Source organism: Anoplopoma fimbria, chromosome 14 (genome assembly GCF_027596085.1).
Source record: "Anoplopoma fimbria isolate UVic2021 breed Golden Eagle Sablefish chromosome 14, Afim_UVic_2022, whole genome shotgun sequence".
Taxonomy (NCBI): domain Eukaryota; kingdom Metazoa; phylum Chordata; class Actinopteri; order Perciformes; family Anoplopomatidae; genus Anoplopoma; species Anoplopoma fimbria.
The window spans coordinates 5,428,958-5,447,006 of NC_072462.1; the positions used below are offsets into that span (position 1 = coordinate 5,428,958).

At 38.9% G+C, this 18,049-nt stretch overlaps 1 protein-coding gene across 1 annotated transcript; it reads right to left on the minus strand.

Annotated features, from left to right (window-relative positions):
• Positions 1-2,663: 2,663 nt before the first annotated feature.
• On the minus strand, positions 2,664-14,245 carry si:dkeyp-72a4.1 (uncharacterized protein LOC100148058 homolog). The gene is made up of 3 exons (XM_054613026.1): positions 14,215-14,245; positions 9,983-10,104; positions 2,664-2,801 (listed from the first exon to the last, which is right to left on the minus strand). Exons 1-3 carry the CDS (start codon positions 14,243-14,245, stop codon positions 2,664-2,666), a joined length of 291 nt encoding a protein of 96 aa, XP_054469001.1.
• Between the last annotated feature and the right edge of the window lie 3,804 nt (positions 14,246-18,049).

Below are 18,049 nucleotides of genomic sequence, written 5' to 3' on the forward strand. Positions count from 1 at the left end.
ATGCCCCCAAAGTTATATTTATTATCTACAAAATGACCATTTGTGAATCAATTACTTACCCCCTGTTACCTTGAATACTTGAAGAAAACCCATTTTTTCATCAGTTTGCAAAACTTCACAACTCATGCAGAATTGTCCAAGTCTTTAGAAGTAGTAGTAGTAGTAGTAGTAGTAGTAGTAGTAGTAGTAGTAGTAGTAGTAGTAGTAGTAGTAGTAGTAGTAGTGGTAGTAGTAGTAGTAGTAGGAGTAGTAGTAGTAGTAGTAGTAGTAGTGGTAGTAGTAGTAGTAGTAGTAGTAGTAGTAGTAGTAGTAGTAGTAGGAGTAGTAGTAGTAGTAGTAGTAGTGGTAGTAGTAGGAGTAGTAGTAGTAGTAGTAGTAGTAGTAGTAGTAGTAGTAGTAGTAGTAGTAGTAGTAGTAGTAGTAGTAGTAGTAGTAGTAGTAGTAGTAGTAGTAGTAGTAGTAGTAGTAGTAGTAGTAGTAGTAGGTAGTAGTAGTAGTAGTAGTAGTAGTAGTAGTAGTAGTAGTAGTAGTAGTAGTAGTAGTAGTAGTAGTAGTGGTAGTAGTAGTAGTAGTAGTAGTAGTAGTAGTAGTAGTAGTAGTAGTAGTAGTAGTGGTAGTAGTAGTAGTAGTAGTAGTAGTAGTAGTAGTGGTAGTAGTAGTAGTAGTAGTAGTAGTAGTAGTAGTAGTAGTAGTAGTAGTAGTAGTAGTAGTATGCTCAGTACTTCCAAAAACACATGCTAAAACCTAAACTATTTAACAAACTTCAGACTCGTCCGGACTCGCGCAGAAGAGTAGGTGTGAGCACAAGTGAGGCTGATTGTAAGGAAGATCTTTCTTAAGACATTCTAAGGAAAACAGTATGAGTAATAGATACAAAAATGGTCATTTTGTGGGTGAAGTATTCCTTCAACACTGAGCTAAATGGTTCCCTCTAATGGCCAAGGGTTTTAAATGCCCAGGAATTGTTAAATGAGTCTAAATTATGCAGAATGCATGATTCTCATCCTAGAACTAAGATCACTATGGTAACAAAGAACCGTGCAAGAATCTTGAATAAAGGATGCTTACACAACATCGCTGAACTAGAAATTACACAATCTTCATGCTGTCTCAGAGATAGAGGCACCAACACCTCAGGAAAACACTTAACTTAATACATCCTAAACTTAATGTTCTGTGCTGTTAAATCATTTAATGACATCATGAAAAAGCACTTGAACAGAACACACAATGTGCACACTGATTTAAAGGTGGGTTATATTAGGTTGCATGCCAGCTGACAACCCAGCAACAGTAACTCTGGGATACAATTACTTTAATGTCGAACCTCAGTACCACGTAGTGTCTCATTTTGAATGTGTGCTCATCCTGAAAGACAGACACATCCACAGACCTCAGCAGCTTCTACTGAGCTGCTTCATAAAAAAACGCAGACGTAAGTATGTATACTGGCACATTCAAAAAAGCAATGCTATTATACAGTGGTGGAATGTAACTTAGTACATTTACTCAAGTACTGTATTTAAGTACAATTTTAAAGCACTCATACTTTCCTTGAGTATTTCCATCCTATGATACTCTCCACGTACACTACGTTTGAAAGAAAAATATAGTACTTTTCACTCCCCTACATTAAATGCAATGGACAGCTTTAGTTACTTTGCAGATTTTGATTACTAATACATAATATAAATCTACTCTTTATGCTTCTTAATTATAGGTTAAGCTGCAGCAGTATATAAGGTTATTAAAATCACCCCCACATTTACGAGCTGCAACATTAAAGTGATGGACACGTTAATGCATTCATTATTAGAAATAGAGTGATACAATATATATGATTGGGACATGGGCCATTCTGCATAGTGAGTATTTTTATTTCTGGCACTTTAAGTCAATTTTGATGCAAATAAAATGGTATTTTTACTTAAATAAGAGTTTGAATGCAGGACTTTTTACATTGTAGTATTGTTACTTTTACTAAAGTAAAATATCTGAGTACTCCTTCCGCCACTGGTATGATATTACAAGCATTACAATTTCATAAAAGCAATGAAAGTGCAACATGCCATCTGCTGTTTGAAAAAGACAAACACATTCTCAGTGTCTGTCTTGGTGGTGAGGATGAAGCGTTATGAGAGCGGTGAAGCGCTACGAAGCAGCAAGCTCTCCATCTAGTGGATGTACGGCAGATTGAAAAGAGAATCAGATATTTTAAACGGCTCACCCAGGCATGAGAGTAATGCAAGCGTGGGTGTTTGGCCGGTTATGTCACTGAGGAGCAGAAAGAAGTGCTTTACTAGAGTTACATTTGACCTTTGTATAGAACAAGTATCTGCAAATGACTTTAAGAAGATATTAAGCAGCCTTTTAAAAGTCCAAACCATAAAAAAGAAACAACTTCCCCTCAGTCTCCTGAGTCTTAATAATAAATTAGATCTTTATATGCACATAATCATGTTGAACAAGTGTTAAGTATTTGATTACAAGGTTATTAATCAGCGTAATTTAATTAAATGCTTTTAAGGAGAGTAATGTGTGTGTGTGTGTGTGTGTGTGTGTGTGTGTGTGTGTGTGTGTGTGTGTGTGTGTGTGTGTGTGTGTGTGTGTGTGTGTGTGTGTGTGTGTGTGCATCCTGATTACTGCAGAGGTGTGTCCTCAGGCTACTCACCGCTCTCGGTGGACAGCTGGCTGTGGAATTTTGGGAACTGCGTTTCCACCGGAACGCTGATGGTGCGTCGCAGAAGATGGCCCTTGCATGACGCAGAGCGCCTCTCCTGCAAAAACAAGGAACGGATCTGCTGAGACGGAGGGAGAGAGAAAGAAGGAGACAAGGACACAGAGCTAGGAATTCAAGACGGATAAAAGGCCGAGTAAACTCGAATAAAAGGCACAGATACAAAAGAGGGCACACAGAGAAAGATAGCGTAGAGAAGAAGAATGAAAGTAACAAAACAAAACAAAACAAAAAATGGTGGCTGTGACAATGAGGCTCCTTATCTGTGTTGTTGTGGTTATTCTGGTCACCATGTTTAATGCTGCGTTGGGCCAATAGTGCATAATAGCCGTAGAGCTCCTGATGAATGAGGAGTCGGTGGATAAAACAAAGCAGGCATGAGCAGCACATCAGTCTGTGTCAGCCCGTATCGTCCTATAGCTCGCATACCACATGTTTGGCTCTAATAGATTAAAACAGACAAAGACAAAAAGGACGGCCGTGGTGAGAAAGAGGAGGTTGAAAGCAGCATGGCCTTCTGTCCTCCAAAAAAAAGGAGTGATAATGGCTTATCGAACATCCTCACACCTCTCCCCTCTCTCTCTCTCTCTCTCTCTCCCTCCTTTTCCTCGTCCGTCTGTTTATCTCTCCGTGTCTCGTTGATGCTCTCTGCTTGTCACCTCTTTACTCGCCTCATGGGACTCAGGGCTTGATGACAGCTCTCACTGACACCACTTCTGACGTACAGACAGTGTCTGGTGGTCTGAGCCACAATGAATCAGCAAATATGAGCTGTAATTTGAGTCCCAATATTCACTGCAACAATTCGGTCTGGGAGAAAGCAGTTATTCTCAACCAACGGGCCCGGGGCCAACTGGAGGGGCCCTCGGAACGCCGCTTGGTGGGCCCCAGAGGTAACGCCAAACGGTTGGATTGAATTAAAAAGACACAGTGTTTTGATCATTCACAAAGCTTGTTATTTTTTTTATTTTAAATTTGCTCAAGAATTCACGTAAATAAAAATAAACTAATTCAAACAAAGCAAAATCTCAATGACAAGTTAGGTTTAGATATCACCACGTCAATCACGACACTTCATTAGGTAAAGAAAAATGTTTTCTGCTGCCACTGCTAGCTAACTAACGTTCCCTTGGATAAAGTGATATAAAATGGATAGTTTTTTGAAAGCAAAATCTATCTCTAGGAGACAAACCCTGAGCCAATAAAAGCTCCAAGGCATACCGTGTGGAAATATGACCCTGAATAAATGAAATCTGGTTTCATTATATCAGGCAGTGATAGATGAGGGTAAGCAGAGTATTGGTTTTGGTAATTTCAGCTGAATTTGGCTGAATTTTTCTCTTTTTTTATGTCAGGTTATTATAATTTTTTTCATTTATTTGGGAAGGTGGTCCTCTGAATTTCTTTAACAATCAGCAGTGGGACTCAAGTTCCAAAAGTCTGGTCAGGGAATCTGTCTTCTAGGGAAACTGGTCTTGATCAGGGATAGGAGTATAGTCTGTGGCTTTAAAATAATAATTTATCAGTAAAAACATGTTTTTTTTTTTTAAACTCAGTAATTAAGCTAATGTTTATTTGTAGTATGATTATTACCTTACCTCTACTTGGATGCCTACAAAACTAATGGAGGAAGAGACACCTAAAAAGTTAAGAAAGTCAAAAGGGCAATAGGTTTAAAACCTTCAATTACAATCGTTCTGCCGAGATAAACTAATTTCCCTAATTTATTGTGAAAGGGCTGGCTGATGAAATATTTCAGGAGGCAGTGATGTATCGCTTCACTCTCTGCTGCCTCAATTAGGACAATTGCTTTTTCCATGGACGTAAGCACTGATTTGATCACAACAGATAAGCAAATGGCAGAGCCCACTTGAATTGCCTTCAAGTACTCTCAATTCAGTAGGAATTTAAACATAAAAAAAAAAAAAAAAAAAAAAAAAAAAAAGGTTGTTTGTCTTCAATCATGAGCCCCCTCTACTGGCAGGCATGTGCAGCTTTAGAAATGTAGATGAGAGTAATGAGCTGGACTTGTTCTGAGTTTACACACAGTGTCCTTCATGGGTCTGAGGAACAACTGAAGGCTTCACAATCAACTGAAAGTGAAAAAGAGAAAAGTCCAAACTCTGGAAACCCCTCTGGAATTGAGCCTTTCTCTCAGTTTTATTGCCTTCATATTGCTGCCCTCAAGATATACGACACACTGGCTGAATGTTGAGATTGTTCTCCATTCCTGCAGAGTTTTTGCATTCAGTCTCTGAATTTCCTCCTCTTTGGCTCTCTTTGCGTTTGTGGAAGCATCATTTGTCTTGCGATTAGGGAAACGCCACGTTGGCGGTACAAATAGCTAAGGGCCTGATCGCCTTTGGCAAACAAGGCCAAAACCATTCATCAAGCAAACATTCTGTTACAAATGACAATATAAGCATCAGTTGTTCCGTGAGAACTGTGCTTCAGTTCTATGTTTTTCATCATGTCTCAGAACACAACAGAACCAAGGAGAAACAGAGACAAGAAATGAATAAAGAAAGACAGTAAAACAAACCAAAAAGTTATTAAAGACAGAAGAACAGACAATAAATAAAACTAAAAGTCAAAACAAAGGAATAAAGAAAAAGATTACTGTGTTCCTAAATCCTCTTCACAGCAAACAATCAATAAAAACTTATCTGAAGAAACTCTTAAACTCTTGCCATACACTTTGATTCGTTCACTCTAGTGTTTTCTTTAAGTGGTATGGAACAGAGGAATATAAAAGCCAAATTTCCACTCATTAAAGTCGAGATTTAAAAAAAGTATATTTTAAAGTAATTTAGATTAAATTGCTGGTCATATTGTGCACCTATTAGAAATATCATAAAGGAATTAACAAAAGAAAAAAAATCTTTGTATTTTTATATCAAAATCCATCTTTTTTCCTGTAAAACTAAATATGACGTGTGCTTATGTAAGCTATTATTAACCACTTTCAAACAATATTGCCATTACAGCAATCCATCAATCAATCTGCAACTTTTAGCAACAAGGGAGGTGCGTGAAGCACCATATGATGATGTTGCTACATTCTAAGCCCGCCCACTTTTTAGCAGACCAATCAAATGCAAAAGATTTGATTGAAATCCTTCTTGTTACAGAAGCTAAAGACGCTCTAACTTGCTTCTCACTGGGACATTAAAGACAGTGGGCCAGACTGTCGACACTGCTGCAGTAAAATGAGTGGTTTTCAAATCGGACTCTGATGACCTGAAACACTACCGCTTTTGTCCACAGGGACCGCCAAAACCTTCACAAAATTTAAATTCAGCGTAGCAGCTGTAAATATTTAATCTATGAAGATTTAAATATGCCGCACTTACAAATATACCTTTACTCTCCATTAAAGGTGCTTTAATGGAGATATTGAGCATTTCTATTGACTCTCAATATGGCAACTTCTGACCCGGTGGCTCTCAACTAACGGTGGTCACAGCACCAACAGTGCAAGCTAAGGCAGAAATGCTGACAGAGCGTTAGCTGTTGTAATCGGCGTACGAATGCTTGGCAGAGCGGTGGATGCAAATTTTGGCTTACTCCTATATTAATGCTCTGAATCCTGTATATTGCACCTACCAAATGATTGTGTCAGCTTCATACATAAAAGCCAAAGGGCAAAGTTCAAACTATTCTCATTTTTAATTTGTGGCTAAATTTGAATAATTTAAGCATCTTTATGTGTTTTTTGTTGCATTGTATTTCTCCCTAGGATGGAAAATGCTTCTTCTGAATTATTACTGTGCCAGTGTGGCATCATAAATAACCAGAAGGAGGAACATTTAAGAAGTAAGCTATATGTCTTATATGAATCAAATCAAATCACTTTGTGGCCAAGCACATGTCCAATCCTTCTGTAATGGAATGAAGAGTTGCTGAAATAACTGAAAACCTAATACTTTCATGAAAAACATTACCCCCCAAAAGGGCACGTAAATGTTTGACCTCCACTGTATGATGTTTGCGGTTTGCTAGTTCGTAGCAGTTGATGCTCTGACCCATTCTACTTAAAGAAAATGTTCAGCTGTCTAAATCATGTCAGCACGCCTTCATCGGGAGCAAACCGTTATAAAACTCTATCACGGTTTTGACCTGCAATTTGCTGACATCGCAGAAATCCAGCAGCATTACAGGTGACCTTTCAGAGTCCGGGTCTCTTGAGTGATGCATTTAAAAGCTGTTGTTCTTCTGCTGCTGCGAAACAAAAAGCACTGTATAGCGGGAAGGCTGCCAATGGGTCAATTCAAATAAGCCCTCCCTTGCAATTATTGCTCTATTTCAGCATGGCATAACTTAGCACTTCCAGGAAATGAGAGAAACTGAAGCCACACTTTTCTCCCCAGTTGCAGCCGTCATGTTGGTACGTAGGTTTGGATTGTCCAGTACTTATGCCTTCTCTGGGTGCTTTTGTTCATTTGAAACAGTGGAGTCGTGTCCATTTGCCATTTCCCAAATTTAAAAAGGTAACTTTGGTATTTTTCAGCAAAAAAAACAGGAAAAAACACAATTTTACAAGACTAATAATAGGGACAACAATTTTTGAAATTCATCCAGTATTGAGGGAGAAAAATGTCAGAAAACGCTATGGAAAGAACCCTCCGGTGAAATAAAACGTTTTTCCTATTGAGCCATGTGACTTGCTGCCGTTGTTGTCAGTGTTTGTTGTGTTGTACAGAAAGGGTAGCTTGGTGCTATCTAGAGGATTTTCAGAGTCATGGCTGAATATTTAGCTAATTTTAGCTATATGGATGCGACACGATATTTCGAAACAAGAAGTTTTCAAGCGTGACACACAATAATAGAAAGAATGGGGGAAAAAAATGAAAATCTATTTCATTTCTCTGAATGATCCTTTCCAAAATGTTGTCAGACACTTATAATAAAAATCTAAGTCCGTCGGAGACACAAACAAGCAATTTTTGGACGATGTAATGCCTGATAAGATTACATTTCATCCTGTTAAGCTGCTGCCGTCTGCAGCGTTCTCCCTCACTACTGGACCATTTTCAAAAATTGCTGTCCTCAACGTGGAATAAATAAGGGCCAGGTTGAAAAATACCAGCGTTCCCCTTTAACTGTTCTTGCACAAGCTTCTATATTCTCTTAGAACAGTGTTCTGTTACTGCTGCTGTGCTAAGAAGAGAGTTGGAGAATTCCCAAAAGCGGCTTTAATTAAATTTGCTGCTGATGGTTCTCAGATAGTGGCATTAGTTAAAAGAAATTACTTTTGCAATGGAATATTGAATATTACTCTTGTGCTATTCATGCATGCTATTGGCCCGGCTCAACCACTGATGCTAATGTGCATGAGGTATTGGCCCCCACGGCAGGACAGAAACTTTGAGATAAGAAGCTCTCAATGACATTCATGGGATTGGGTTAAAGTTGGGCAGAAGTATGAAAGAAATGATTCCTAGTTTGGTCGCCTTGTGTAAGTCGTCCCTTTGAACTGACAGGACAGTGAGGGATATATCAAGTACAGTCTGTATGAGGGAAAATGTTCTGCTATTATTTTTTTCTTTTTTGTACAACAGACAAGAGCTATTCAAGTTTTAGCTGAATCTAATTGTGATACTATAGTTATTTTTTCTTATAAATCTACACATTCCAATTTGATTAACAATTTGTTATTAAAATGTTTTATTTATAATTGAGGACTGTTTAGTTTTGTAATGAATATTCTTATGCCTTATTGCTTTGAACTGATTTTTGACATTCATTTTATCTTATTTTTGTGTGTAGTTTATTCACGTTTGCATACGTTTAGCTTAATGCAATATATATATATATATATATATATATATATATATATATATATATATATATATATATATATATATATATATATATATCTCAGTAACATTTAATATAGTTATTTATTTATAGTGTAATATATTGCCTAATCACAGCATTTAGTCAGTCTTGAGTAGACACCTAACAAGCCACAACAGGATAAAACACCTGTGTACTGCAGCTAAAGGGTAAAAGGATGCTTTGAAAATGAGTTCATACAAAGTTATTGAACAAGGTCGGGATATTGCAGACTGCAAAATGTGGTTTGGATAACCTCGCCGACTCCTGATTAGTTTCCAGACAGAGAGCCAGACTCAGCGTGCTCTGTCCAACCTTGCTACAGGTGGTCTCCACTGTGGGATGAATCTGAATGGAGATTCTCACACAAAACAGAATTCACTTTTTGTTCGTCCTTAGTTATTATAACTATAGCCAGACTGGCTGCAGTTTAAAGGCCTTTATCGTTTTTTAATATTTGGGAGTTTCAAATATATAATAATAATAATAATAATAATAATAATAATAATAATAATAATAATAATAATAACAATAATTATTCTTTTTTAAACAGAACATAAACAAAGATTTTTTTGTTAAGAATTGTGAACAAGATGCATAAAGAGTGTAAGATTTTACAGTGTTAAAATAATACTCTATGTTTGACAAATATGTATTGGTGACAGTGTTTTTAAATGACTTCAAACCTGGTTTTGAATTTCTGTCCTGCAACTGCTTGTCACTTATCAACAGACACATACCGATACTAATATACCCACAATGGGCTAATAGTGGCTGGTGGATTTAACGCTCAACCTATAATTATTATCATTATATCATTATTAGTTTGAGTCAGAAGTAATTTTGACATGAATTTAAGAGGAAAAACGTCAGGTGAATGGGGTAAAATTTTAAGGAATAGATGTCATCATTAAACTTCTCCAGTTGATTACTAACAATACAACGTTTTTGTAAATACAAGTTTTATGAAATTCTTTGTTTAAATATGCAAGTGAGGCTTTATTTAATGCAGACTTTTGATGATTTTTGGAGAAACCTTAAGACGCAAATAGACAGAGTAGTAAATAAAAACTTAAATGTGTATTTCGGATGTTTTCTTCCCATTAGTCTGAAAGAAGACCTGTTATGGAAGCAAAATATCCCAAACTCACAAAAAATGCCCAGTGCATAAATAAACATGCTTTTGCCTGAGGTATATCCCCTTAAGATGTTGTTTAAGAAGGTAAATGCTCAACTATGTGGAGAAATGGGTGGGTGGGAAAGAGCTTAAAAGCTGAAACAAATAAAATGAAATTGACAGGGACAAGAAGAAAAAAAAAAAAAGAAAAGAAAAACATGAACAGACGAGAAGCACAATAGCGACACAGAGGGACGTGACAGACGAGAGATAGTGCTGACTGATCTCACCACCTCCTCGCTCAGAAGCAGCATCTGACAGTCACCAACCACGCAGTACTTCGGGTTCCTCACAGTTGGCTCCTCATAGGAGTGGCCACGGGACATCCAGTGTCTCGATGGACACCGCACATCTGGAAAGGGGATCAGACAAAGAGAAATATATCAATATATCTCATTTTTTCTTTCTTTCTTTCTTTCTTTCTTTCTTTCTTTCTTTCTTTCTTTCTTTCTTTCTTTCTTTCTTTCTTTCTTGTTGTTTATAATGTATTGTTATTATAAATCATATCTTGTTTTAACATATTTGATACCATATGTATATTCTTTTTGTATTCATTATAGTATTGTGTTTTTTTTTAATATTATATAGGTGGAGGCTTCAAATAAGCCCAGTGGGCTTTCTGCCTCTTCCCGCACTGTAATATTATTTATCCATGTTATGTTCTGTTTATATTTTTCAATTGTGCAAATAAAATAAACAAATAAACAAATTGTGAGAGTAAAAAGACAAATGGCGATTTGTTTGTTCACTTGATGACGGAGTGGAATATCACATTTTTCAATAGTGATATCCTGAAAAAAAAGAAAGGTCATGGGCCCTTCATCTATGTGAATACTGCTTTTCAACTTGTGCAAATAACTGTTTTGCTCGGCAAACACAAAACACCTTTTTCTGAATTAGAAATGGCACCGAGGTTAATGACTACCTCATGCTCTCCACTTTTTTTACTTCAGTCATTCTGTGGATGTCAGGTGAAGAAAGGATAAATAGAACTCAACCGAGACAGGCATAAATTGGATTCTCCCGCATCTCCAGAAATGAGGTGACATAAATCTCAGGAAAAAACGCAATACATGGGCTATTTTTCCACACGGGAAAAAAAAAAAGCAATCCATCAATTCTCGCACTCGGGTTACCGTTACAGAGACACTGCGAATACATCAATCAACAAGGAGCACAATCCGAGGGTTTCATTACAGATCTGCTTTGAGAGGCAAACACTTATTAGCATCTCTGGTAGTCTCTCTCTTCACACTTCAAACGCTAATAAAAATATATTTCTGACGGCTAAACTCAAACACTTGAAACATGACATTACTGCGTAGATCTAGATCACCTGTTGGTGCAGCGTTGTATGTGTTTGTAGTTCAGCTACAGGCTAATGAGTGGCATATGTGGGTCAGAGTGTGCCGTGTTGAAAGTACAGTACATTGACGCTCTTGCTGCTAAGATGCCAAGTCCATGCAGAGATGTGCTCCAATGCGTTTCATCATGTATCACACACACACACACACGACATGCAATATGCATACAGCCATACTTGATAAAAAAGCAACTGAGCAAGCACGGAAAGATGGAGTGTAGCTTTATTAAAAAATAATTCAGAGACAATTCCTGTTTATTTCCCACAGTTCACTCCAAAGTGTTTTTGCCTCTGGTAGCAATTTTGAAGCTGGAGGTTTTTCATCTCACTTCTTGGAAATGTAAAAAAACTGAATATAAAACTTTCAGGGACTATCCAGCCGTGCACAGTTTCACAGTAAATATTCAATATAATGAGGAGTGTATGATTTATTCATTGCACTGGGAATTTTTGTCATGTCATTTTTTTTTTCTTTTTTTTTTTGAATCTCATTTACAATATTGTGGAATTAGAGCTCCGGTGCAATGGACACCAGTGTGAAAAAATGTACACATTGAGTTTAGAGCTCGTCAGAACCCTGTCAGTGGAGACCATTACGTCTTAGTGACGTAACTACATATCACAGGTAGCCTCATCACCATGCCATTAGACTAAGTCACACACACACACACACACACACACACACACACACACACACACACACACACACACACACACACACACACACACACACACACACACACACACACACACACACACACACACACACACACACACACACACACACTACTGCCTCCTTCTGATCAGCTTACAGTCACGTTGTGGACAGGAGCAGGTCAAGCACACACAGTTTTCCATTTAGCAGACAGGTTTTTCATCTTGGTGTTGATTAAATTATGCTATTCAGAATCAGCTTTACCCCGCTTTAGAATTATGAAAGCGATGGAGAGAAGAGACGGGAAGGCGAGAAATGCAGAAATGAAGGAAGTCTTTTGAGTGACACGGTTTTGCTTGGAATGTGTAAATTAATTTCCTACAATAAAGCAGCAGCACTGGTGGAATTCATCTGCTTCACAGATGAGCTCTGAGTCTTGCATTCTCATGATGGAAATCTGTTAACCAACAAAGCTGTTCAGCATCTACAACAATAGAAAGTAAAGACACAAAAAAAAAAAAAAAAAAAAATCACTAACAAGACCAATGCCATGAAAAACAAACTCGTGTTCTTCAACAGAACTCGTAGACTCTGGTTGACACACAAACCAAAGGACAACTCGCTGATGGGGTTATATTTTCTATGGATTTTTTTTTTTCATGGTCTTGCTGATTTATCCATCTGGTTCATGACAGGTTCATATTCTGTAGTCTATTGATATTTTGCAGGCTATTGATATTTTGCAGGCTCTCCTGTCTCCTGTAGTGGGCTGAGGGAATATACACACAAACTGCATTTCCATCCACAGCAACATACTGCTGTCATTTTCCAACTGAGGCAAGTAAACAAACTCCATGATCAAAGGCGAGCTAATTCAATCAGAAATACAAAAACAAATATCTGCCATGATGGTTATGTAATATGATTGACATGTCAAATAATAATAAAAAAAAACAAAAAAAACATTTAGGACACAAACATATCAACATTCAGCTTACACATCACCACAAAGCTCCACGTCCAAACCAACAATAGACATTTAGATCAGCCTGTGCCTTACAGCTGCATGGTCAATTATACACCTGTCCTCCTCGACCACGTCTCGCGAGAACTGACCAGACGAGATGACAGACCTAATACGAGTTAACGGTGGAATCCAGACGCGTTTACAGCTTCATGCGTAAACAACAAACTCACCTGCGGCTGACACATTACCGCGCACGCGTCAAAGTTGTCAAACACACCGTGACGTGCGCACGTGACAGTCACGAGCTGCATGCAACCAGCAGAAGCCCTTCAGTATTTATGATGTCGGCTCGATGCAGCCCGCCACTTGTTGGTCACGCAGAAACCACGTGGGTGTGTTTGATTTGTGTCACTCAGCGTGCCCACTGGGTTTGTGCATGCCAGTGATTCATGGAGATTAGGAAGCTGCTTTTGTACCAATGCTGACCTGAAACCATGGAGACATCTACCTGATTGTACACTGCTGTTTACAAACTGGCACACCTGAGGCACAGTTTAATGCACCTCTAAACCAGTCTACACCTCTACACCTCTACATTACATTACAGTCATTTAGCAGACGCTTTTATCCAAAGCGACTTACAATCAGTAGTATATTACATATCATTCACCCATTCACACACTGATGACAGGCTACCATGCAAGGTGCCACCATCAGACTCTAACTAACATTCATGCAACATCCAGTCCACACCGATGGCAAGCCTTCGGGAGCAACTTGGGGTTAAGTGTCTTGCCCAAGGACACATCGACTGCCGAAGCCGGGTATCGAACCACCGACCCTCTGATTGGAGAACTACCTTGCTCTCCACTACACCACAGCCACACCTCTACACCAGTCTACACCTCTACACCAGTCTACCAGTCTACATCATAGACTGGTTTACCCAGAGCTCAGAAGCTTCTTCTCTGCTGCAGGCCGGGCTCCTTTCTTTTGATCCATTCAGTTTATATTGACTTTTTCATCTGACTGTTTGTATTGTGTAAAGGATGTGACTGGTTTACTCTGCTGCAGGCCGGGCTCCTTTCTTTTGATCAGTTTATATTGACTTTTTCATCTGACTGTTTGTATTGTGTAAAGGATGTGACTTGGAAAAATAAAATGACTGATTGAAATACTGAAATATATTTGAAAAAATATGGTGTTAAGCAGGCCTAAACTGCAACAGCATTCTTTGTGGCACATCAACCAAAGTTACATTACATTACATTACGGTCATTTAGCAGACGCTTTTATCCAAAGCGACTTACAGGAAGTAGTATATTACATATCATTCACCCATTCACACACTGATGTCCTAAATAAACTCCAATACATCCAGAACTCTGCTGCTCGTCTGCTCACCCTCTCCCGCTTCAGAAACTCCACTGGCTTTCCCCGTCCCACAACGGATCCAATACAAAGTCCTGCTTCTCACCCACAAAGCCCTCCGTAATCAGGCCCCCCATCCTACCTCACCGACCTGCTCCATCACCACACTCCGTCCCGTCGGCTCCGCTCCTCTGATGCCAACCTGCTATCTCTGCCAGTCAGGACCAAGCACCAGACATGGGGCGACAGAGCCTTCTCCATAGCTGCCCCCTCCCTCTGGAAACCTTTCAATGTTCAAATCAGAAATCAAAACTCACCTCTTCAAAACTGCTTTTAATGTCTGACTAATGCTGTGTGTTTTAAGTTTTAAGTTTTTAGTGTGTAGCTTTTTATATGCTGTTTTTGAATGTCTGTAAAGCGTCTTTGAGTACTCTGAAAAGCGCTCTATAAATAAAATGTATTATTATTATTATTATTATTATTAAAGAGTATGTTTCGTTACTTCCACTCCTGAGACACAGTAGGCTACTGCCTTTATTATTGACTGCCTGGTAATGTATGGCGTTCCAATCAAATATTACCAAATATTTAGTATACCGGAAAAAGCTTTAGTATGTCCCAATACATAGTTGGCTATGTCAAATGCATTATGCCCAAAATAACAGGATTTTTTCTACAGCAACTATTTGCATTTTGCAGTGTGCAAGCCAGCATGCTTTTCTGACCCACAATCCTCTGCACAGCGGATATATGAGTAAGAGGGTCAAAGTACAAGGTGTAATGTTATTAAGCTATGAGATGTAGTATGTCTAACTAGAATGCACACTGCATGCAACAGTGCGTACTTTGTAAGGGCATTATTTACTACAAGTACGCGATTTGCAGCGTCAGTGTGAAGCATCTTCTTTTCTCAATATTTGAATATGGCTGTAAAAGGTCAGTAGCCAAACTAGGTCACTAGATAAGAGATAATCTGCACACATGCATGCAAAGTTGTGGGACATTTTAAACGAAGCAACACAGTCAACTGGCCGTTTGACTGTTAACTGTTGCCACATCGGTTCAAACTAATACAGAGATACAAGATGGAACAGCCATTTTCTTTTTTTTTATTTTGCCATGCCAATTCCACAAAGGCCTCTGTGGGGATATCAGACATCAAATGGTTACGTAAATGAACCACAGGACTGGTGCTAAACTAGTCAATTATTAATCAAGTTAACTGGCCAGGCTGTGGTAATTATGTGGAGACCCAGATTTTAAGAAGCTGATTTTCTTGTCATGCTAAAACAGCTATGCAAAAGGCTGACAAGACAGGAACACTACAGCAGAAATGGCTGCGGTACAGACAAGCAATACGTGTTTTACATGTACTGTGTCCAGCTAAAAGATAATTAATTGAATTAAATGGCAATGTGAATAGTCTCTCTTGGTAAGTGTTTTTTATTTTGAAGTGTTCTATCTTTGTTTTTTAATCAAATAAGAGGGCATGATTAAGTCACACATTAGTATGCACTCTTTGAATTGTTGCCTACAATTGCAGGGCAGTTATGTAATCCAGCACATTTTAATGAGGCTCAAATAATTAGCAGAAAGAAAAGAGACCACGGGTCGTGCATTCATTGGACTTGCGTATGCGTACACGGCATCACGGATAAGTGCGTTTCACCCTGTGTGTGTGTGAAAGATAAGCAGCGTTCCAATCAGATAGCAGCTAGATGTTCTAATCTTACTCAGATGGCGAGCATGACCGCATTGTATCTGCATTTACTTATAGCCATGCTCTTCTGCTCCCTCCTGTGTTGCACATTTGAGTGGCCGGATGAGATCAATAGCTGCACAATATTAGCATTTCATCCCCCGTCAGCAGGCCTTGGAAATATGACAATAAACCTCACCTTTCACCAGTTGCTACAGAGTCCTGCTGTCAGGTATTGATAGAGCAAATATAAAAAAAAAAGGCCTAATGGTATTAGATCAATATTTTAAGTTTGGAGGAAGGACATATTGGTGCTCTCCTGTTCCAGCAACGGAAGGAAGTATTGTGAGTGAGGGTGAGAAAAAAACTGGTGGAGAGGATGTGATCCGATCCTGTGTGTGAAGCTGAAGCACAGCAGATGGGAGAGCATGTAGGCTGCCTTGTTGATCGACCAAGACTACCGCGTTTGGAGCCTAATCTAAAGGAAACGGATGTCAATAATTTTTTTCCTCAGGATATTTTAGGTTTTGTTCATGCCTGTGCTATGAGAATAAAGAAACTTTCCATCACATAGCAGTCTCTGCACCTACGACTCCCACATAATATGGATTCATGCCTCCCAGCTCACCGAAATCAGACTTTTGCAGGAGTTTGGAACATAAGATTGAATTCAATTTCCACACTTTTCTCATCAAAATACCCATGTGATTCAATGAACATATGTTTAATTCAAAAGAGTTTATTTTAAGTAGATGTATCCACATATCCTGTGCTTTACCTACTGCGCCATTCAGTTCTCACTCCCAGCTCATGAACTGATGGCACAAAAAAGTATATTTCAGTAGCTTGGGTGGACATTGTAAACTGACTGAGCTAAATTGAGGCCAATGTCAGGATAATACTATGTTACAGTCCAAAACCTTCTTGGATCTTCTACCTATTACACGCTGCTGTATTCACACTGTTTTCCTGATATTCAATGCCAATTTATAGGGGAAACAACTTTAAATACACCTGTCATTTTTGGTCCAATGTCCATAATTGGAGATGCACTCATCTTAACCCATTAAAGAAGCATCCATTTCAATAGTCAGTTATATATCCTGCCTGTCTACGTGATGCTGGCTACACATGCATGCTCTGACGCAGCTTTGAGAGATTTAAGAGCCCAAGGATTGCGTTGCGCTGCTGATGGAAAGCTCAATCTTGTTTGTTTTTTTTTGCTCATTCAAAGCAGCGCCGAAAAGGCCACAAGGTAAGCCCACATGCAGAGTGATTGAACTTCCTCTCTTCTCAGAGCTTTCCAGAAATACCATGCAAGCAAATAAATGCCACCAGCTAGCCTGGCACTGGCACCAATCACAACTTAAGGGTGCAGGTAACACAGAGACAGAGTGGATGCAAATGCACAAGAGTTTGTTAATCTTGTTTTAACGTGCTGAGATGAGATTCCAAGAGTGTAAATCTCTAGAGGGTGTCATTTAAACTAATGCAGACTCAAGGGTGTCACTGTACCATAGCTGTCATGTTACGGGCTCAGAGAGACGGCAGTATTAATTGCGCACTTGGAGTGTGAAGATACTACTGGCATGAGGCCAGAAATGCTCTACGAAAGAGTCAGTGGTACAATGGAGCAAGCTGGAAGAAGAAGAAGAAGAAGAAACCGTCTCTGTAGCTGCTGCTGGTTTTTTCACGACAACGACATTAATATGAAGCTTGATCCGTTTTGTAGCTTCTGGTCATCAATTAAAAAGTAATCCACAGTTGCAGCCTCAGTCAGGTGAGGAAATGATCGAATCATCTGCTGTTTGAGCTCTTATGAATCACTGTCACTGTTCTCGCCAAGCTCACAGGAGGTTGTCTTGGCGACACTGGTGCAGATACGACCCAGGCAACCGACAACTTCAGGGGGTTTCCAAAGCAAACATTATACAATGACAATAGAAGGACATGTGAAGACCTTCATCCCCTCCATGCATATGTGTTGTTGTAGCTGTGGAAGGAGATGTTGTGAACACTCCAGAAGCCTGTGCTTGAAAGAATCAATGCAAGGACTCATACACACTGATCGAGATAGCACAACAGCACTTGGATACAAATAAATATGGCAAGGTAGAAATGCTACCTACTACAATCTAGCATAATGTTTGATTTTAATTCTCCCAGTATTGGGCTCACAGTGGATCAAATATAAATAGTATATTAAAAAACTTGAAGAAAAGCCCGAGGTTGCAGCATTGTC

Bases quoted from the DNA above. Each gene is read 5' to 3' on its own strand.
- si:dkeyp-72a4.1 (XM_054613026.1), bottom strand. From the start codon at position 14,245: ATGGGGGGCCTGATTACGGAGGGCTTTGTGG. The intron at 10,105-14,214 runs GTGAGAAGCAGG...TCCCCTTTCCAG, and splicing joins GATTACGGAGGGCTTTGTGG to ATGTGCGGTGTCCATCGAGA. The intron at 2,802-9,982 runs GTGAGATCAGTC...CCTCCGTCTCAG, and splicing joins TGCTTCTGAGCGAGGAGGTG to CAGATCCGTTCCTTGTTTTT.